Here is a 21,832-nt window from a genome sequence, read left to right as displayed (position 1 = left end):
CCCTGGGCAGAGGCAGGGCCCCACAAGGCTGGGCTCCTCCTCCCCAACCACAGCGCTCTGGCCTGCACAGTCAAAACCAGCTGTGGCAGAGCCCCACACCAGCTCCCAGCAGGAACACGCCTGCCCGGGGCAACAGCCACACGGCTACTGAGGGGCCTTCCCCCTGCACCACAGGGATGTGCCAGCTCTGACCTCACAGTGGCAGCCCTGACCCCACAGTGGCAGCCCTGACCCCACAGTGGCAGCCCTGACCTCACAGAGGCAGCTCTGACCCCACAGAGGCAGCCCTGACCCCACAGTGCCAGCTCTGACCCCACAGTGGGGCTCCCTGGGGCTGAGCAGGGTGGGGAGAACCTCTGGGCTCCCTGAGAGCAGCCAGCAGCATCCAGATCAAACAAATACGGCACAGGACACAAGGCCTATGGCTCACAGCCCTGCCACCGTGTCCCAAGGACAAGAGCTTTGGTCTGACTGAGCTTGCGTGAATCTCAGGATGATGGCTGGTGTTCGCCTCTGCTGCCTCATTGCCTCCCACAGGCCAGAATTCAATTACACAGGAGCTTCAGGGGTTGGTTGGTTGGTTTTGAAACAAAGAAAGTTCACCCAACAGTCTAAGCCCTGTTCAGTCCGTATTTTTATTCACGGCGCCAGAAACGTGCACGCTTTACAGGGTAAGGTGAGAGATGTATATACAGCTGATACCTCATTATGTGTAATATTTCTAAGAAATGGTTTTACATATTCATTAGTTTCCCGAGAAATCATTTACATTGGATTGGTCACACTTTACCCCTGTGCAGTGCAACTCGGTACAAGCACAACTAGGCTTGGAGATGGGGAGGGACTCAAAAATCTGTGTCCGCGTTGATGCATCCAGGGCTGTTCCATCCTTGGGACCACTTGTTGTGCCCTCTTCAGCTGAGCAGAGATGCTGCAGCTGGTCAAGCGGCAGCTATTTTCAACAAGCCGGAGAGACAGAGGTCAAGTGGATGCAAAGCCTGGGGAACCATGTGGTGGGAAAGCCCACCTGGTCCCTTCCTCTGGTCCTCTGTAGAACCTGCAGAGATGACGACACTGGCAACAGCTGCCATAGCACTGAATTTTGCTGGAGCATCACACACCTTGAAAGCAGCGTGCCTAGGTGGGATGTGCCTGGCCATGGCTCATCCTTTCATCCCCTTGCCCCAGGCTTCTGCAGCAAGGCCAAAGGCTTCCACTAGGAAGCCACCACAGCTGGGCACTAAACACACTGGGTTTGCAGAGAGGACACCAGCAGAGTGAGTGGGAGAAGGGGCTTCCTGCCGTGCGAGAGGTGAATAGATTGGAGAGGACAGGAGCAGAGAAAGGAAAGGAGCTCTGCCTTTACAGAGTTCAGCAGCTGCATGAGCTGACGAGGAAGTAAGTATCTGCCAGGATGAGGGAGGCTGCGTGCAGGATCTTGGGGAGAAGGGCCTGTGAGGGGACAACATGTTGCTTGGGCTGTTTTCAGGATTGGGTAGGGACTCAGAGCCGGTCATTGTCTGAGGAAGATGGGGGAGGATGGACGGGACACCCGGCACCCAGAGGCACTGCCCAAAGCCTCGGGGCAGAACAAGCCTTTAATGCTCCCTTGATGGCTTTGTTTTCCTCTGCTATCTATCTTGCTCTCTCCATCGGCCTGACGGGCTGACCCATCTCCAAAGACAACATTATGGAGTGCCAGATCAGTTGGAGACTGCAATTTTATTTGCTCTCTTTAAGAGCCTTTGATGGGCAGGACGAGCTGTGCTGGTAAGCACCTTGCCTGGGAAAGGAAGGGAGAGGAACGAGGTTGCAAGCCACCACCTCCCATAGGAAGACGGGGACTCTGCCACCAGCTTGGAGAGGACACTGTGGCAGGATGGGCAAAGACAGCTCTGCCCAGACACCATGGCAGCTGAGAAGGGGCTTGCAGCCCTCTCCTCTGTGGTGTCTGGTGGTCATGGTCACAGTCACCCTCATGGTGTCATGATCACAGCCCTGACTGGCACATTGCACTGGTGCCACATGTGCTCTCCTGTGGGGTGGACTTTCTGCCCACCAAGGTGGAAAGTGGGGGAACTGTGTGACACCCACTTCCCTGTGGCCCTAGGACTGATGGCTCTTTGGAGAGACAGAGGTGGCAGGAGTGTCCCCATGAGACAGCTTGTTCCTGCCCAGAAAGGGAAGGTGACATCTGGGGCAAGACAGGCTTTATACAGCAGCTTTCCGTCAGCTGCAGTGTACTGAGGATGCTGCATGGGCACCAGGGTGGCAGAGGTATGAGGGTCATTTTGTTCCCCTTCCACAGGCTCTCCTTCCAACTCTGGCTTGCTAAAAGGCACCAGCGCATGAAAGGTGGAGGATGCTGTGGGCACAGAGGCTAGCTGTTGCTTTTGGGGCCCCAGTCATGGAGCAGAGGAAAGGGAATTCAAGGCATTTGTAGTTGTAAAAACAGGGCATCTTCAAAGGCTGCTGCAGAGTGAGGATGGAAGCAGGAAGCAGTTCAGGCAACCCCCTTCTGACAACAAAACAAACACGAAGGCATGAGCCCACTGCAGCCACTTCAGAGGAGGAATTTAACACACATCACCAAGAGGCCAATTAGATATTAGGAAGAAATGCTTCACTCTGAGGGTGGCCACAAACTGGAACCAGTTGCCCAGGGAAGTTGTGGCTGCCCTCGAAGTATTCAAGCTGTGCTGGACAGGGCTCTGAGCAACCTGATCTACTGGGAGGTGTCCCTGCCAATACAGGAGGGCTGGATCTAGACGATCTTGAAGGTCCTTTCCAACCCAAACCGTTCTATGATTCCTCGTTGCTAAGAAAAAACTGAGTAGCAGCGATGTTGCTGCACAAAACGGGTCAGCGCGACCCATGCCAAGGGATGTTTATTGCACTAACCTGAGCATGAAGAAGAGCTGAATGAACAACAGTAACCACTGAGGTCTTCAGCCTTAAGCCCTAAGCAAAGCAGATAACCAAGGACGCTTCCGGTGAACTCACCTCTTTCACTTACTAAAACACCCTCCCCGCAGGCTGGCAGGACCCCCTGCTCACAAAAGCTTCCAACCTACCCTCTGAGCAGGCCTAGTGAAGAGGACAAGGGCGACCACTTGAAGTGGAAGCAAAGAACTAGATAACCCATCACGCAGACCAATTCTATCAGTACACTTAGAGAAGAGACAATTTTGCCATTTCTTGTGGATAAAAGAAGCCCTGTGATATGGGGAAGGGGTGCTGGCCCTGGGGATTTACCACCTAGCACCCCTTTCTGTGCAGAGCGGGAATAAAGGAATACCTGGACTCCCTGTGGGGACCGCAGTACTGCACACCGGGTAAACGCACCCTGGTTTGGCACAGCAGCAGCCCCAACATTTTCCACACGCTCCCGCCCTCCCCGCAAGGGACCTGCTTGCACACCCCACTCTGCAGACAAGTCTCCTACACTGCTCTGAATTGCCACCTTTATTTCTCCCCACCCCCGCCCCCTTCTCCTTCTTTTCCTCCCCTCCTCCCTCAGTTTCCGTTGACGCCTTCTGGTTTGGCCATCTTCCCGTGAACCTGCACTCGATACATGCAGGTGTAGTCGGGGTTTCCCCAGTTGCTCCTCACGAGCAGTTTGATGTAAGAGAAGGGTCTGGGAAATGGTGCGTTCTGTGAAGAGGGAAAAGGCAGCGGAGCTGTTCAGAGGGACAATGCCACCCACAGATCTCCCTCCCCCTGCCAGCCGTCCTCCTGCTGCTGCTCCTGCCCAGGAGCAAGCTCCAGAAGCTGGGGGGGAATGGCCGTGGAAACGGGAGGCCCACTCCTGGTCCCAGGGCTGCTGGGTAACCTGGGGACACGGGACACGGGAAGGCACCCGGCAGCCTCTGCCGGCCGGCCCGGCTGGAGCTCAGTCTCCCGGCCCTCTGCCCCTTCCCTCTGCCGCTCGCTCCGTGCTGACAGAGAGGCCGGGGAGCTTCTCCTGTGCCTGGGGCAGCTGCTGTGCAACCCCACCGAGCTCCCGCTGCCTGCAGGCTCCGCCTGCTTTCCTCCCGGCAGGCATCAGAGCACCGGCAGAGCAGGGCCATGCCATGCTGGGAGCAGAGGACACTCTCCAGCCTGCCAGCAGGTCACTGGCCGCAGCGGCAGCACTGCCCGACACCTTTCCCCCTCCCAGGCATCCCCGTTTCTGCACAGAACAAAGATGTTGCTTGGGTGGAGCAGCCACGCGTGCAGCTGGCTCTGCTGAGGGCAGTGGGTGCAGCCAGGCACCTTTTGGTGCCTTGTCCTTTCACTACCACCACCGTGTGCACTACTCAGCCCTCCCAAGACTGCCAGGTCTCCCTCGGCAGTGCACCGGGTCCTGCTGCCCAGGCAGAAAGCATTTGTGCTCCTTCTTGCAAGAGCCATTGACTTGCAGGCCAACCTCCTTTGCTCCCTGGCATCCTGTCCCCGTGCGTGGACTGTACCTTCAGAGGAAAGGTCTGCATGGGCTCTTTTGCCACGTTGTACGTGAACGTCCCCAGGAGAGTTTCCTCTTCTCCCTCTGCATCCACTCCCTTGCCGCAAAAAGACAAGGAGAGCAGCTCAGGCTGGGCCCGACAAAGAGGGAATGAACGTACCTGCTGTTATCTACACCCCATCCCCACCCCCCTCAGCTCCTGCGGCTCCAGCAGAGCTCTAGCACTGCTTGGTTATGGTGGAGCTCAGTCTCCCCCTTCAGTTTTGGTCAAGATGCCAGAGGTGCTGGGCCGCAACAAGTCTTAAGAGGGATGAAACCTCTAGAGCCCCTGACATATCCCGCTGGGACACTGCAGTGCTCAGGAGAGAGCAGGACTCAAACCTCACAGGCTGCACAAAAGCAAGCAAGACCCTGTCGTGGCTTTCCCCCGGGGCCCAGCTCCTGCCAGAGCTTCCAGCAGAGTCTTACAAAGACAACGACGTCTCTGGGAGCGCTGGTGATGGTCCCAGATGGAGAGATTTCTTTGGAGATGTGCTGCAGTGTGATGGCAGTCAGATGGACTCGTGCTGGCAACCTGATGACCATCTGGCCCTGATGCCCTCGAAAAGGCCAGCACTGTTCTGGGGTAACATCCGGCTGCAACAGGAAGGGAGAGCAGTGAAACGTGAGAGAGTGATGGGGAGAACACAAGTGCCTGTGAAGCCTGAAGCACAGGAGCCAGCGTACATGTGGGATCTGTTCCAGCTGAAAACAGAGGCAGCAGTTCAGCTTCGCACAGCACCATTCCCCTCCCCAGGGGAAGCACGGATTTCCAGCAAGCACAGCCCTGCTCTAGAGTCTTGGGCAGTACCAGTGGGCTGAGGGGGACAGCTCCTGAGAAAGGTCCCCAACTTCAGAGGAAGGCATGAAGTGGGCACTGATGATTTCTGCTATCTTACCTGCAAAATAGTATCTGGAGGGCTGGGACTGCGGAAGGACCATCTTATCCAGCAACACCATTTCTCCCTGCAGTCATAGGTCTCTGAAGTTCTCTTGGTGTCGATGCTGGCACCTGTAAGGAAGGGAGAGCAGGTGGCTGCAAGAGGCTACAGACTAGGAGGGCCTGGTGCTCAGATACTATTTCTGCCACCGCCTGCCAGCTCCACATCTGTCACTCCTTTCGGAGCCCAGCTGTGCAGGGGAATGACAGAAGCCACATGCCCGGTGACTGCTTCTCTCACAGCACCACGAGGAGAGGGTCTGAGGGCTCTTGGGGACTGCAGGCACCCATGTGAGTGACAGCAACCAAAGCTGAGGTCTTGGTGCAGGGGCAGCCAAGGACAGCCCAGCCATTCCCTTCTCAGGTGCAGAGGCAAGGAGGAGAGCCCCTCCAGCCACGCAGGCACACGTGCGGAGGCCAAGGGCAGGACTGGGAGGGAGCCTGGGAGAGCCACGCTACCACAGCCTTGCTCTTGGACCCCACGAAGCAGTTCAGCTCCCCCACTTTGGGGAGCAGTGCCTGCAGCGCAGGCTCCTCTGGGGAGTGTCGCAGACAGGTGCAGGGGAAGGACACCAGGCTGCTTCTGTCCCTACCAGAGCTTTGCAGGGCCCAGTCAGACACCTTCACATATTCTTCTGAAGCCCTCTCCTTCTCCCGGTTGAGCTCCGCCCTTAGTTGAGCCACCTCTGCCAGCAGAAGCTGCAGGTTCGGGGTTTCCTCCTCACGCAAAGGAGCCTTCCTGCAGCAACAGGAAAGGACATCTTGTCAGAGAGCAGCCCATCCCCTCTGGGAGTATCTGGGCTCAGCAAAGAGCTTTCCCTGCTTTGCAAGAGCTCCCGTTCCGCACCAGGCTGAGCAAAAGGCAAAGGCAGGAGGGAAGGATGGGAGCCTGGCTGTGAGGGAAATGACAGCAGGCAGCACAAGGTCGGCTGAGCCATCTAAGGCACAGAACCAATTCCAGCTCAGGAAACATCTCTCACCACAGGGCCTCCAGGTCATCTGCCAACACCCTGGTCAGATCCTGAGAGGGAAAAATCCTTTGTTAGAGCATCTGCTACCCAGAGCTGCCAGGGCTTCCCAGGAGAGGCCTCCCTAGGAAGACATGGCACAAGCTGCTGCTGCTTTGGGTCTCCCTGCGTGGAAGTGCCCGTGATTCAGCCAGCTGCCGTCAGCAGGGCTCTGTGGCAGCAGGTGACCATCCCACAAGAGTCACCAACCTTTTCTCTGAGTCCCATTGACCCCATTGACATCCACACTGGTAGTGTCGTCCCATAGTAAACACCAGCTGCAATTCACATCGCCAAGAGACAGTTATTTTACTGGGGTTGGTAGTGATCCCTGCAGTCGCATTGTGTCCCCTTTGTGTCCCCTGGAGTGGGGCAGCAGTTTAGCTGACAAGGTGGGGAATGTGGGGTGCAGAGGATGTGCCTCTGACTGGAGCCATCAGCCCAAGCTTGAGGGGCAACCTTGATCTTCAGGTGTGCTCAGTGTCCCACAGCCAGTCCATTCCCCGCACTGCTTCAGCGAGCACTGAGACCAGGCTGCATGGGCTAGGAGAGGTCCCTCTCCATTGGTCCCCCGCTGGGAATCCCCAGGTCAGGCCTGGAACTACCTATGCCCTTCTCCCGCTGACCTGCAGGCTAAACAAGCCGTCTGGCGGCCTGCTCCAGGGACAAGAGCAGCAGCATGGCTGCAAGACTACTAGTCTTCCTGGCAGTCCAGAAGCCAGTCCCCATCCAGAACGTTCTCAAAAAACATGTGGGCTGCAGGAGTTTCCACAAAGTTGGCCAAAAAGAAAGCTGGACCGCTGGACAGCTGGACCGCTGGCATCCAGCACAGCCAGGCAGGCACTCTCAGCTGCTTGCTCACAAATACTTACCAAGAGCCACCAGGAGGAGCCACAGGGAGACGATTTTCAATGACATTCTGTACTTCAGGGCCCTCTTAACCCTGCAAAGGAAGGAGGCCTTTAGCTGTTCGTGATCGCTGTGCTACTGGTGAGGGAGAAGCCTCTGCTCTCCCCTTTGCTTGCCGTGGCCCTCTCAGGCAGGGCTTTTCTCCCCCTGTCTGCAGTAGAAACATGAAGTACATACACATGGAAGATGATCTTGATTAGCCCATGTCCCAGCAAGAAGACGAGGGCACCTAACAGACGGGCAATGAAGCTCAAGACTGTCCCTGGGCAAGAAACCAGAGAAAAGTTAGGCCTGTCTCTTGAGGCCTTTCTTCTAGAATGCCTAGCCCTGTGTTTCAGCTGTCTGCAGTGAGGCAGGTCCGAGCCCTAAGCACTCTCTCCCTCAGGCAAAGAGCTGGGCAGACTGCACTTCTCCTGCCACTTGCGGCATCTGGTGAGAGCTCTGGCACAGCACTACCCGCCAGAGGAGAGCTCACCGCAGAGGACTGAATTCACAGCATTGGCAATGCTCAGCTTACTTGCCAGGCGCTGGGCCATTCCAGCTGCAGCAGGAGAGGGCAGCACAGGTGGGCTGCTTCCAGGGGTGTTCCTCTCTCCTTTCTCCACCCTTTCCTTTACAGGTCTGTGGTGAGAGAAGAGGCAGAAAGCTGGTAGTGGCAGTCCCAAGCCTCGGGAAGCCCACCCAGCAGAAGAACCCAATTATCACCTCACCTCAGGACCCAGCCCACTCCTAGGCAAGGACCCTTCTGTGTTCCTCCAGAGACAGGACACAGGCTGCTGACCACCATCGCACCCCCACCCTCCTCTTCCCTGGGCACTGCTGCTCTCCTGATCCCTCCCCTCCCTCCACAGCTGCCTCCCTCACCCAGGCAGGACCGTGCCTCAAGCATCTGGAGGGAGGGCTCTGCTCCTCAGGTTCCAGGAGGCTTGGGCCTCCCCAGGCAGCAAACCCCCCCAGGCAGCAGGGCTGGGCTCCCACCCCTGCAGCACGAGGCTACTGCCTCCCCAAAAGCCCCTGCCCCACCACGGCTTTTGGCCAGCAGAGCCAGCCACGCTTTCAGCCCTCAACCATCCCCGCAGAAGGGAGGCTTTGCAAGCCACAGGGCTCTTCAGAAAACCTCAGTCAGCTTCCTCACGCTACTGTGCACCCCGCCGACCGTGTTAGGCCATGTCCCTGCTACCACCCCAACCTGGCGCCCCGGGCAGGAGCAGCCCACTTTGTATCATAGAACTGTTCAGGTTCGAAAAGACTTTTGGGATCACCAAGTCCAACCATCATCCCTACTCCACAAAGTTCTCCCCTCAACGATATCCACCATCACCACATCCAAACAACTCTTAAACACATCCAGGGATGGTGACTCAACCACCTCCCTGGGCAGCCTATTCCAGTGTCTAACCACTCTTTCTGTGAATAGATTTTTCCTGATCTCCAGTCTAAACCTCCCCTGTTGCAGCTTGAAGCCATTCCCTCTTGTTCTGTCACTACTTGTGAAAAGAGACCAGCACCAACCTCTCTACAATGACCTTTCAGGTAGTTGTAGAGACTGATGAGGTCTCCTCTCAGCTTGCTCTTCCTCAAACTAAACATTCCCAGCTCCTTCAACGTTCTATGTAAGATTTCTTCTCTAGGCCCTTCACCAGCTTTGTTGCCCTCCTCTGTACTTGCTCCAGCACCTCAATATCTCTCTTGAATTGAGGTGCCCAAAACTGCACACAGTACTCCAGCTGTGGCCTCACCAGTGCTGAGTACAGGGGGACAATCACCTCTCTACTTCTGCTGGTCACACTATTTCTAATACAAGCCAGGATGCCATTGACTTTCCTGGCCACCTGGGCACACTGCTGGCTGATATTCAGTCCCTTGTCAATTAGAAACCCTAGGTACTTTTCTGCCAGACACTTTCCAGCCACACTGCCCCAAGCCTGTAGCATTGCCTGGGGTTGTTGTGGCCCAAGGGCAGGACCTGGCACTTGTCCTTGTTGAAGCCCAGACCATTAACATGAGCTGAACGATCCAATCTATCCAAGTCTCTCTGTAGAGCCTCCCTATCTTCATGCAGATCAACACTCCCACCTAGCTTGGTGTCATCTGCAAACTGACTGATAATACACTCTATGTCCTTATCAAGATCATCAATGAAGATGTTAAACAGAAATGGTCCCAGCACTGAGCCCTGAGGAACACCACATGTGACTGGCCCCAGCTGGACTTGACTCCACTGACCATCACTCTTTGGGCCCGAGTGTCCAGCCAGTGCTTGATACAACAGATCATGTGCTCATCCAGGCCAGGAGTAGCCAGGTTTTTTTATGAGAGTTCTGTGGGGAACTGTGTCAAATGCTTTTTGGAGGTCCAGACAGACAATATCCACAGCCTTTCCCTCATCCAATAGTTGGGTCATCAGGTCATGAAAAGAGATCAGGTTCATCAGGCAGGACCTGCCTTTCATAAACCCATGCTGACTGGGCCTGATCCCACTGTATGTGGGATGTGTATTGTCCACTGTATGTCTTCTAATGACACTCAAGATGATCTGCTCATGTTGTACCTGCTCTCCTGGCAGCCACTCGGCCCCTCTGCCTCCCCCGCAGGCTGCAGCTCGGCCTCCTGCCCCGGGGGGCTTCTGCGGGCCCCTTGCCGTCTGCTCTGGGGTGCCCTTCTGCTCGACATCCCTGGGCAGAGGCAGGGCCCCACAAGGCTGGGCTCCTCCTCCCCAACCACAGCGCTCTGGCCTGCACAGTCAAAACCAGCTGTGGCAGAGCCCCACACCAGCTCCCAGCAGGAACACGCCTGCCCGGGGCAACAGCCACACGGCTACTGAGGGGCCTTCCCCCTGCACCACAGGGATGTGCCCGCTCTGACCTCACAGTGCCCGCTCTGACCCCACAGAGGCAGCTCTGACCCCACAGAGGCAGCCCTGACCCCACAGAGGCAGCTCTGACCCCACAGAGGCAGCCCTGACCCCACAGAGGCAGCTCTGACCCCACAGAGGCAGCTCTGACCCCACAGAGGCAGCCCAGAGCCCACAGAGGCAGCCCTGACCCCCCGGGGCTGAGCAGGGTGGGCAGAGCCTCTGGGCCCCCCGGGCCAGCAGGGCTGCCTCCCTGCCCCCGGGCCGCAGGGAGGCCATACCCCTGGGCCTCCCAGCCCTGCCACGCTCCCGGGCGGGGCGGCTGCGGGGCCGGTGCTGCAGGGCAGGGTCCCAGCTGCCCTGGGCCTCCGCTGGGAAGCGGAAAGAGGGCGGGGAAAGGGGCTTTGCGCTCGCCAAGAAGGAAAAGCCAGTAGCCCAGAGGTGCTGCCGGAGGCCCAGAGCGGCCAGAGCTGGGTAACAGGCTTCGCACGGACACGAACCCTGCCGGGGCACCGCCTCCCGCCCGCACCCGGCCCAGCCACCCAACAGCAGGACGCGCTGCCGCGGCCCGGCCCGCCCCGCCCGCCTCCTTGGGACGCGTAGTGGTGCGCTCGGCAGCTGCCGAGCGGCCTGCCCAGCCCTGCCGTCCTCGGGAACGACGCGGCCCGCCGGGCTGAGCGCTCCCGCCGCCCCAGCCGCGTCCCGGGGCGCTTCCTGCTGCCGGAGCGCGGGGCTGCGGACGCGGAGCCGGGCGGTGCCGCCGCCGCCGCAGGTAGAGCCGCGGCCTCTGGCTTCGTGCCGCAAGGGGCAGCGCCCGCGGGCCCGGCCGGGGCGGGCTGGGAAGCGGGTTCGGCCCGCGGGGCGCTGCGGTTCCGCGGGGCGGGGGGGTCTGTTCGCGGGCCGTGCGGCGGGGACGGAGCGGCCCCGGAGCCCGGCGGGCCTGGCCCCGCAGCGGGGCGGGGCGGCGGGCCCGGCAGGCCGAGGCGCTGCCTTCCTGCGGGGCGGCGGGCCCCGAGGGTCCCTGCCGGTCCCCCAGGGTCCCTGCCTGTCTCGCAGGGCGCTGGTTCTGCGGGGAGGAGGTGGCCGGGCCGCAAAAGGTGCCTGGCGACCCTTTGGCGGGTGCGGGAGGTGCGGGAGGCACGAAGCGCCGGAGCCGTGTCTGCGCGGGGGCGGCCCGGCAGCCTTCCCGGGGGATCCGCAAAGGAGGGAGAAGCTGCTGTCTGTTTCCAGGGGCCTGTAGACTCGGTCACCTTGAAAACAATATAGCCTTAAGTCCTAAGGTGGTAACTTCGTGTTCTTGTAAGTATTTCTTCACGGTCTCCACAAAAAGAAAAGAAAAAGAAAAAAGACGCTTGGTTGAAGAGTAATGTTCGTGGTGCAGCTTCAGTCTGCGGTGCACTGAAGCTCAACAGCCGTGCAGCTTGTGAAGAGCCTTTTTTCCCCACGAAGTTACTGAGTTAGGGTGCTTGTACAGTTTTAATCACCTTCAGCCAGTAGAGTTGTAGGGTGGGATGGGGAAGCCAACTGGGGCCAAGCTGTCCCAGTTTTAAGGAGCTCTGAATGCATACTGCTTCTCTTGGGACCAGAGTCGTAGTATTCAGTCTCTTTGGATGGAGGACCCCCTGCCCCAAAAGAGGAACTGAGAACGCTGCTATCCTGCTTTCAAGTTCCTATCTTTTAGTGTAGACCTTGCTTATTTGTCACAATTTATATGTGCACAGCCTGCAGTTTACTTCAGGTTTATTCCTTGAGCTTTATCAATCCATTCCTCTGTTCAAAATTTAGGAGAAGACCAGGACACACCTGTAGCACTTTACAAGTCCTGTCCAACCCAAACCATTCTATAAAACAAAAACAAACAAGCAAAAATAACTAAATACTTTTCGTAGTGGATTCCTGCATTTAAACCATGAGCATGAGATGGGGTTTTAGAAGTGGTGACTTTAACTAAGAAATAAAAAAAAAATCCACAGTTTAAATTGTCACATTTGTGCAATCTGTTTGACTAGGTGCCATCCCTTTAAGAACCAGTAAAAACCTCAAAACTACTGCTGCACCTAAGCATATGAGCAGGTTTTGGTCACAAGATTCCTACCAAAATAATTCAAGACTGCAGTTGTAATTGAACAGGTTAAAAAGTAACAACATGCAGGTAACGTAAGTTCTGTGGTCATTTATTTTAAGGTGCAGCACTTCAAATTAAAGAATTGTGGCTTTGTCTGTGATGGCTGGGTGTCCACGGGGTCTCCTACACTGGGAAGTGGTTACAGAACCAGTGCTAACCTGTGTGCAGCAACTTTAGCTTTAGTAAGGTGGAACATAAACAGCTCTCAGAGCTCCAGCTATTGTTTTTCCAGCACCATGACTGACTGCACTGGTAGCCGTGATTCTATATAGAGGCTGTGGTGGTAGTGCCCCTCCCCACCTTCCTACCCCTGCCCTCTCTGAAAGGTTCTTTGATAAATAACCATCCTATAAACCAGCTGAGCACAGTTTGTGCTGGTGGGATGACTGAGTAACTGAGCACAGTTTTGTTCCTGCTGTGGGGTAAACCTGTTTGGTAACCCTCTTGCATGGCCTTGGCTGTAAACTCTGAATGATTGTCAAGATGGGTGTCTCATCCTGTAACATTGGCACTCACATCTGTAGCTGAGGCATAAAATACCATTGTTAGATTCATAGCACAAACAAACGAATATACTTTTGTGATCTAATACAAAGACCAGATCACAGCACAGCAAGCAGGCTAGAATGAGGTTTCTAAGCCTGGTGGGTCCTTGTCTTCATTTCTTGAAGCTTTTCAGAGAGATCCTGAAGGCAGTGAAAGCAGAAACTCACAGGGGCAAGCCAGTGAGGACTAATTAAAAGTCTAGCCCTGTTTAGATTACCATCTGAAAGTCATGTGTAGTGTGTCCTGGAGTGGGACTGGGAAAAGTAACTTGTGTGCACTTAGGTATTGCTTCACAGTTTATGACCAGCAGCAGAAAACCTGGATTATTCTCATCCACTTGTTCCCTTTAGCTGCCCTTCTGATGTAATGCTTTAGATGTTTGTAGGAGATTTATGAATAGGGCAAGAAGGCATATTAAGTCAACTTCACCACAGACAACCAGTGAAATTATATACTAAAAAGAAAAGGGATAACAGGATTTAAAATCTGCAGACTTTTCACCACTGAAAGATACCTTGACATGAACGGTGTTTGAGTATGTACGTAATTGCATATCAGTGATGGTTAGGACTGTATTGATAGCAAAAGATTGGGAAAAGTAATTGTTTTAAGCCCGTACTCCAAAGAATATCCCCAACTTATTTTAGCATGCCAACATGTTGGACAGGTATTTTGTTTCTGGAAGAGTATTTAAAATTTTCACAGAATCATTCTGGTTGGAAAAGACCTTCAAGATCATCGAGTCCAACCATTAACCTAGCTCTGTAGAGTCCGGTGCAAAACCATGTTCCTAAGCACCACATCTACATGTCGTTCAAACACTTCCAGGGATGGTAATTTGACCAGAACCCTGGGGCAGCCTGTTCCAGTGTCTAATAAACCTTTCAGGGAAGGACTTTCTTCTAATATCTAATTTAAGCGTCCCTTGGCCCAACTTGAGACCATTTCCCCTTGTCCTGTTGCTTGTTCCTAGAGAGAAGAGACCACCCCCCACCTTGCTACAGCCTCCTTCCAGTTACTTGTAGAGATCAACAAGGTTTCCTCTCAACCGCCTTTTCTCCAGACTGAATAACCCCAGTTTCCTCAGATGCTCCTCCTAAGACTTGTTCTCCAGACACTTCAGCAGCTTTGTTGCCCTTCTCTGGATTTGCTCCAGCACCTCAATGTCTTTCTTGTAGTGAGAGGCCCAAAACTCAACACAGTACACAAGGTGCAGCCTCACTAGTGCCGAGTACAGGGGGACAGTCACTTCCCTGGTCCTGCTGGCCACTAATTCTGAGACAGTTCCTCCTACATGTAGCCATTTTTTCATAAGTGAAAGGAGGACAATTGAGCATGCTTTTAGGGCAGTGTGCAGCAGTTCTCAGCAGATGATAGTGTCAATGTTTCTACAAATCTGTGAGGGCTTTGGTACTACAAAGGTATGTCAAGAATGTATTTCCTTTATAATAGCTCTTGTGGGAGATCTGTCTTTTTATCTTAATAAATATACTATACTTAAGAGAGCTGTTTCCAACAGCACTTAATACTGACTTTCATGAGGGTAGCAAAGCTGGAGTATTTCTTCCTGGAGTCAAATGCTTAGACATCTAAGTAGCAGATGTCTGTTACATGATAGGTTAGGAGTTTCACAGGCAAAAAACCACTTTGCTCACCAAAGCTGAGTTGGGAAAGGAAAAGGAATGTGGATGCAGAGAAAATATTCTTGTAGCCTTTTCCCCTGCAGCATGCAGGGGAAAGCCAACATTTCTTCCTTTGTCCCTGCTTTGTGAATAAGATTTTAGTTGTGAGAGAATGCAGTTAGCACTCTGATCTTCACCTCTGCTGTCACTAGCAGAAGTTAAGAGAGGAGAGACATGGTTCTTATGGCAGAGGAGAACAGGAAGAAGGTAAGTCCCTGCAGGTGAAAGAAGAGCACTCGCAAAAGAGTAGAATGGTGACAAGCAAATGGCATAGGACCTGGAAAGACAAAAAGGGTTTTTAGAGAATATAGGGTGCAATATGTTGAGAATAATAAGATTTATATTTCTCCCATTACCACATATGTTACAAAGTGAACCCAGAATCTGTGCACAGATAATTAAACACAGAAACTTATATTTAAAAGGGCAGAGATTGCAAAGTTGAAGTCCTGAAAGGCTGAAATATTAAACTTTGCTAAGCTTAATGAAATTAGACTTACGTAGGCAGTCTTAGTTGTCTTGGTACATATGACTTATGATATTGGTTAGAAATACTTAGTCATCAGATCATTATGCTCAGTTTGAGAGTTACTTTGTTGCTTTCAAAATATTTTGTAGAATTGCACAAAGTAGGTTCTATGCAGAAAGAAAAAAAATGGGGAACTTACTGTCAGAGGTAGGTGGTCCCTTAAGCTGTGGTTTTAGTTACACTTCCAGCAGTATTGCCTTTAATCTTCCACAAACAGTACCCATGTCACTTCAGCTGACAGTGAAACTGCTGGTTCTGCAGAAGTACAAATGAGACAACCCCAAACTAGACCTAAACCAACCATCTTCCTCTTTAGATTTATTTTATTTAGTCAGATCTAATTTCTGGTCCTGTATATTCCACCAAGACAAGAAGAAAAATAGCTGTGCCACCACAAATGTGGGAGGAAAGACTGCAAGATTAAGCAGCAGAGAACTTATAGCAGGTCTGAAGGTGAAGTACCATGAATTCCTATCAGCAAGTCCAGGTACACTACACCTAGCAGGAGCCTCTTTCCCACTTGCAGGAAAATCCAGTTGGGCAACAAATGAGTCAGGTATCCTTGAAACAGCCTTCTGAGTTTCCAAGAAGCCGTACCTTAGTTCCCAGAGATCTATAGTAATAATTCTTAATGCAACAGTGGCCTCATGGAAACTAACTGCAGTTTATCTTAAAATATACAAACAGAATGAGGTTTGTCATGCAACTTTGATTTTGATGTGAACTCTCGTGTTTGGTAGCCCAGTCCTGAGAAGAGAATACTGCATGTCATGTCACAGTTTTTTAAAAGAAACCTCTAGAATAAGGTGAACATACATCAGATACCCAGTATAAAAAAATCTTTAGGTAACAAGGACACTAAGAAGCTAAGCAGTTGGGAGGAAGTTATTGTAATCGAAACTGTCAGGCAGTACGTTCAGATAGCACAATTGGTTTCATACTATGCATTAAAAATGTTTATTGAGAGTGCAGTTCAGCTAAAAGGGGTAGAAATTACATAAAAGAGGTTACTCAGGTTCATTCTTCTTCATGCCTTCTTTGCCTCCATCTTTAATAGCCAGACCAGCTTCCCCCTGGGTGTTCAGCCTCCTGAGCTGGAAGATAAGGATGGAGAGCAGGACAACCCCCTCATAATGTAGGAGGAAGTAGTTGATCTGCTTCTGCACCTGAACACTCATAAGTCTATGGGGCCATATGGGATTCACCCAGGAGTACTGAGGGAACTGGCAGAGGAGCTGACTAAGCCTCTCTTCATCATTTATCAATAATCCTGGTCCAGAGGGCTAGTCCCAGACGACTGGAGTGTGCCCAGGTAGCAAAGAAGGCCAGCAGGAGTAGAGAGGTGATTGTGCCCCTGTACTCGGCGTTGGTGAGGCCACACCTCACGTACTGTGTTCAGTTCTGGGCCCCTCACTACAGGAAGGACATTGAGGCGCTGGAGCTTGTCGAGAGGAGAGCAACACAGCTGGTGAAGGGTCCAGAGAATAAGTCATGTGAGGAGTGGCTGAGGAAACTAGGGTATTTTAGTTTGGAGAAGAGGAAGCTGAGGGGAGGCCTCATTGCCCTCTACAACTAACCTAAAGAAGATTGTAGCAAGATCTTTTGACCTCTTTTCCCAAGTGAATAATGACAGGACCAAAGGAAATGGTGTGAAGGTGCGGCAGGGGAGGCTTAGATTGGACATTAGGAAGAGTTTCTTTGCTGAAGCAGTGGTCAGGCACTGGAACAGCCACAAAGGGGGTTGAGTCACCATCCCTGGAGGTATTCAAGAAACATGCAGATGTGGAACTTCAGGACATGCTCTAGTGGCTGAGATTGTAGGGTAGGGTTTTTTTGTGGGTACTATTTGGTGGTGGTTTTGTTTGTTTGGGGTTTTGCTGTGTAGGTGTGTGTTTAGTGTTTTTTTGTTGTTGTTTGTAGGGGTTTTTGTTGTTTTAGTATTATTTTTTTTATGATGCTTAGACTCAGTGATCTCAGAGGTCCTTTCCAACCACAACTATTCTGTGATTCTGTGATTTTGCTCCTCGTCCTACAATTGCCCTTTAAGCTGTACTCACTTCAGCTGCACCCTTTACATGTGCCATTTCTGCATCTATTTGTAATGTTTTCTGGTCATAAGCTTCACCTCTCAGTCCGGAAATGTCCTGTAGCTGCTGGAGAGAGCGGCAGAGCAGGCAGGAGCTGAAAGCAGAGTTATGAGGGTCAGGAATGCACGAGCCTGGGGATCAACAGTGATGGATAGATGGAATCCTCCCTGGACACCAGCCATGGATGGGAGAGAAGGGAAGAAGAAACAGGAAGGAAGTTGACTTTGGTGATCCCTGACCTCACATGGAGCTTACATAGATACATGGAATGGAACATTTTGGTCAGTTTTGCTGTCAGTTTAGTCCCCCCCCCTCCCTATGGGAGGGTTACAGATACAACTCTTCCGCTCACTGTAGCAGAAGAGGTAGCAGTTCCAACAAGTAGAGCAAATTGACTTTGGCGTCTGAGCAGTATCATTAACATTCCAGTATTTTCAGTCCATTAACTGGAAAACTTGCTTCTAGTTAAAAGAGAGCTTACTGAAGGAAAAAAAAATCAGTAAAATTGGCTTCATCCTGGCTCAAACCAGCATAAGCACTTACAAAATAAAACTGTGTTCACCGATCCAGCTTTCAAGCAAACCCTGAAGAGTCAGTAAGCAACAACTCTGTAAGCTCCAAATCATGCTGTCAGGTGAAATTCAGTATATGCTGTGTTTTGGAAGGATGATTTTTCTTTATGGAGTACTATGAAATATTCTGCATTCTTTGTTTATAGCCATAGTGCAGATAAAATAACATAAAAATTAACAGGATGAGCTAATGCAAGAGGATTGGCAACGTGCAGCTAGGAAGGCATAGAACAGTGTCAAGGGCTTAACTTCGATTGGTGTAATTGCTGGGATTGGGCCTTTACAGTGTATTTCCCTGCAGATGCAGAAGGATGATACACACACCTCATTCTTTCTGTCTTGTCTTCCTTCATTACCACCCCATGTTTCAAACATCCTTTCCTTATCTGTGCCAGCCCTGGTTCTCTGTGTTTCCATCAGGCTGTCTGACATTCTAAAGCATCAGTAAGTAGTCCCCCACTGAAATAGCAGATAGTTCTACCATTTTTATTTGAAGAAGGAATCCTGGCTGATGGATTCTTTAGGAGGTAGCAGGGATGAGAGCTGTTAAAGCCACATTTGTTCAGCTCACATGAGACCACAGCAACTGCCATGTGAGGACTGTAATTTCGACTAAGTGGAATTCCATTAGCTTAGAAGCAATCCACTACCCATTGTATGGCCAGGAGTGCTCTGAATACATACAATACGTTATTATTAATGCATTATTAAACTATTTATTGCCTGTAATTCAAAGAGCCTAGACACAGTAGGCTGCAATAATCTGCTCTTTGTTCTGGGAAATACACTGAAGAAATACACTGGGATATACACTACATATATGTCTGTTGCAAAGTTTGAAGTAATTTAGTAAAATTTAGCTATCTGGTAGCTGTGACAAGTTGCTCTCATCTGTTACAAATTGGAAATACAGCTCTTTTAAAAATCATACTGGTCTTACAGTGGAGAAGGAAGAAAAGGAGTCCCATGCTTTGAAAGCAGGAAGTTAAGGCCCACATATAAATGTACTTAATTTTCACATGGTGGACTTGCTTCTCAGCTGTGGTAGCTCAAATAAAACTAAGATTCCAAGCCTCACTCTGTGCAAACCTGTTTCAGTTCCAATATAAGCAACAGCATCCATCCTATTCCTTTAATTTATATTGCCTGTTGCGGTGCTAAAAAAGACTCAGAATACAATTGTACATTGACCACGTTACTTAAGTGAGTAATATAAAAAATACCGTCTTTGCTCTACTTGCCCTGTGATGTTTGCATTATGGAATGATAATTCTCAAGTGGCAAGTTGAAGGGATTTTGGGATGCTTTTCAACCCAGGAGCTTTTGAAGGTGTGGGACTGTGCCAGTGTTAAATTTGTGATTCCTTTTTTTTTTTTTTTAAGGTGAGAATAACTGACACAATCTAGAAGGAGGCGCATTCAAGAAATATGGAAGAGGATACCAAACCTCTCTTGGTTCCCGTGGGAAGTGATGAAAGCAATTACGGAATCATGAATATACAGTTTAATCCAGAAGACTTGAAGTGTAAAAGGTATGAAGAAGATTAAACCTGCATAATAATTATATAGCAATGAGCAGCTTAATCTTTGCTTTTAGCAACAGGACCCTACAAAGACAGAAGACTAACATTTGGAAACCAGGATCAGGGATCAAACAGCTCTGGTATTTTAGACAAAGGAATAGCCCCGTGCAACCTCTTGGACCCTGTTTATGGTTCTTTTTTTCCCTTAGTACGGTAGAGCAGTTCTTCTGAAGGAACTGAAGATGGCACTGTTGTATACAAAAGCCTCTTGTTGGGGCCCACTTCAGCAAAAAATTATTTCTTGGTGACAGTGGTTTGCTGCTGTCTCAGCCTGCAGCTTTGGAAAGCCAAGAGAGCCTATTTTCACGTTAGCCAAGGGCTAAACAATCTCTCTTTTCGAGCAAAGGAAGGATAAGGGTCTGAGCCCAGTGGAGCAAATGGAGGGCAGGTGTAGGAGCGTATAGAAATATGTATATTAAACGTTAGGAAACAGAGTATTTTAATGTGGGAAAAGGAAAGGTGCAAAATAGATTCTTCATTTATATTCTTTTTTAGAAGTGTCTGAACCCCTTATGGCTTACCTGCCATAAGAAGGCTGCTAGTTTACATGGCTTTTGGCAGCTCCTTATGTCGAAGGAAGTATGGGTTCTCACTGAGGAGCAATGAATGGGTTTCAGGTGCTTTGGTGGTGCAGTAGTAACAAGAGAAGTTTACACCTTTGTGATATATGGAAGTGCCAAGACCCACTTTTCAAAAGTGAGGTTAGGTCCTGTTTCCTCATTGTGTGTGGTTTTTTTTGTGATTTCTTATGTTTGGAAACTTGGCTTCGGAAAAGGTCATAGCATGTGGCATTTGATTCCTTCCCCAAAAGCAGAAATATGGGCTTGGATCCACAACCTCCAGCATTGCTGATTCATCTGCTTTGTCTTTATTGCTCCTCCCTTGAGTTTACTCTCCCATTTTCTACAACCTAGTATTTTGCCTTCCAAGCATGCAGAGCCGCAAAGAGGAAAGGTGCGGGTCCTCGGATATCAGGAAGGCCTGGAAATCATTGTGGGCCCAAGTAAGGTTGAACTCCAACTCTGCATATTAGAAGAGGCAGCTGCAGTGTCTAGAAGGAATGGGGAAGAATAGGCCATCAAGGTCTGTGTCAGTCGTGATCAGAACACTGTGCAGTTTGAAGGACTTCTTCATTAGAGCTTCAGGGAGTAGCAGCTCCAGGGAGGGGGGTTTGTCATGCTTTGAAGTACCAAACGGTGCAAGTGCAATAGTAGATCTGCTCTGCTTAGTTTGCTCTTTTTAACTCTTAGATCAGATGTAGGTGGGTGGTCATTTTGCTTTGATTAAGGTAGCCCTTGAAGTGTTCTGTGTCGTTTGTATTCACTGTTTGCCTTTCTTATGCTCTTTTGTTCGGGTTGTTTGAGATTTGATGGCATTTGCATAGTTATTTGGTTTTCTTAACAGCTTGGAAGATTTGGGATTTTTGAAAGGCATGCTTTTCAGTGTTTACGTAAGAACAATGAGCTAATTGTTTTTTTGAGTTGTAGATTATTTTGTCTAGTATTCTTTTGCCAATATGGGGAAAATACAAAGCCACTTCTAATCCTTTTAAAGAGGATGTTACTGGTCTTCACAATGATCCTAATTACTCACACTGTGTTAGGTGTGTTTTGCCCATTTTGTAGGTGCCTTTAAAAAACAGAATGTCATTGGTGCAATGGCTTACCCCCCCCCCCCCCACCCCGACTTCTCTTTAAATCTGTTTATTGTCAACAGGTACTGCTGTTGTCTTCAGGAATACTTGAATCTTCAAAGAAAGAATGATGTTTTGTGTTGGTTGTTTGCATATGAAAAGACTTGACAGTGCCCCTTGCTAAAGGGAGGTCAAGACTTTTTCCTTTTTCTGCTCTTTTCCCACTAGATCTTGTTGCTCAGGGCCCTATCCAACCTGGTCTTGCACACTTCCAGGGATGAGACTTCCACAACTTCTGTGGACAACCTGTACCAGTGTCTCACCACCCTGACACTAAAGAATTTCCTCCTAATGTCTAACCTAAATTACCCCTTTTCCAGTTTTGATCCATTACTCCTTGTCCTCTCACTACAAGCCCTTGTAAAAACCCTCTCCCCAGCTTCCCTGTAGAGTCCCCTTCACGTACTGAAAGGTGTCCCCAGAGCCTTGTTTTCTCCAGGCTGAACAGCCCCAACTCTCTCAGCCTGTCCTTGTAGGAGAGGTGCTCCAGCCCTCAGATCATCTTTGTGGCCCTTCTTTGAACTTTCTCCATGAGCTCCATGTCATTCTTATGTTGGGGGCTCCAGAATTGTACACAATACTCTAGGTGGAGTCTCACAAGATCAGAGTAGAGGGGCAGAATCACCTCCCTTGACCTGCTGGTCACACTTCTTTTGATGCTGCCCAGGACACGGTTGGGTTTCTGGGCTGCAGGCATACATTGCTGGCTCGTGTAGAGCTTCTTGTTCGCTATCACTTCAAGTCCTCCTCCAGACTTTTTGATCCATTCTCCACCCAGCCTGTATTTGTGCTTGGGATTGCCCCAACCCAGGTGCAGGACCTT

At 50.9% G+C, this 21,832-nt stretch overlaps 1 protein-coding gene across 2 annotated transcripts in view; it reads left to right on the top strand.

Moving 5' to 3' along the window:
- The first annotated feature begins 10,827 nt into the window (after positions 1-10,827).
- SLC38A9 (solute carrier family 38 member 9) overlaps positions 10,828-21,832 on the top strand; it is a 43,633-nt gene continuing 32,628 nt past the window's right edge. The window contains exons 1-2 of one of the 2 annotated variants that reach the window (XM_051642728.1): positions 10,828-10,965; positions 19,117-19,265. In XM_051642728.1, coding sequence (XP_051498688.1) covers positions 19,162-19,265 — 104 coding nt within the window. In that variant the 5' untranslated portion in view covers positions 10,828-10,965; positions 19,117-19,161. The remainder of the gene's footprint in view (positions 10,966-19,116; positions 19,266-21,832) is intronic. The other variant, XM_051642727.1, reaches the window with a different exon arrangement.

This window comes from Apus apus, chromosome Z (assembly GCF_020740795.1).
Source record: "Apus apus isolate bApuApu2 chromosome Z, bApuApu2.pri.cur, whole genome shotgun sequence".
NCBI classification, from domain to species: domain Eukaryota; kingdom Metazoa; phylum Chordata; class Aves; order Apodiformes; family Apodidae; genus Apus; species Apus apus.
This window is presented reverse-complemented; position numbering and strand designations above follow the sequence as displayed.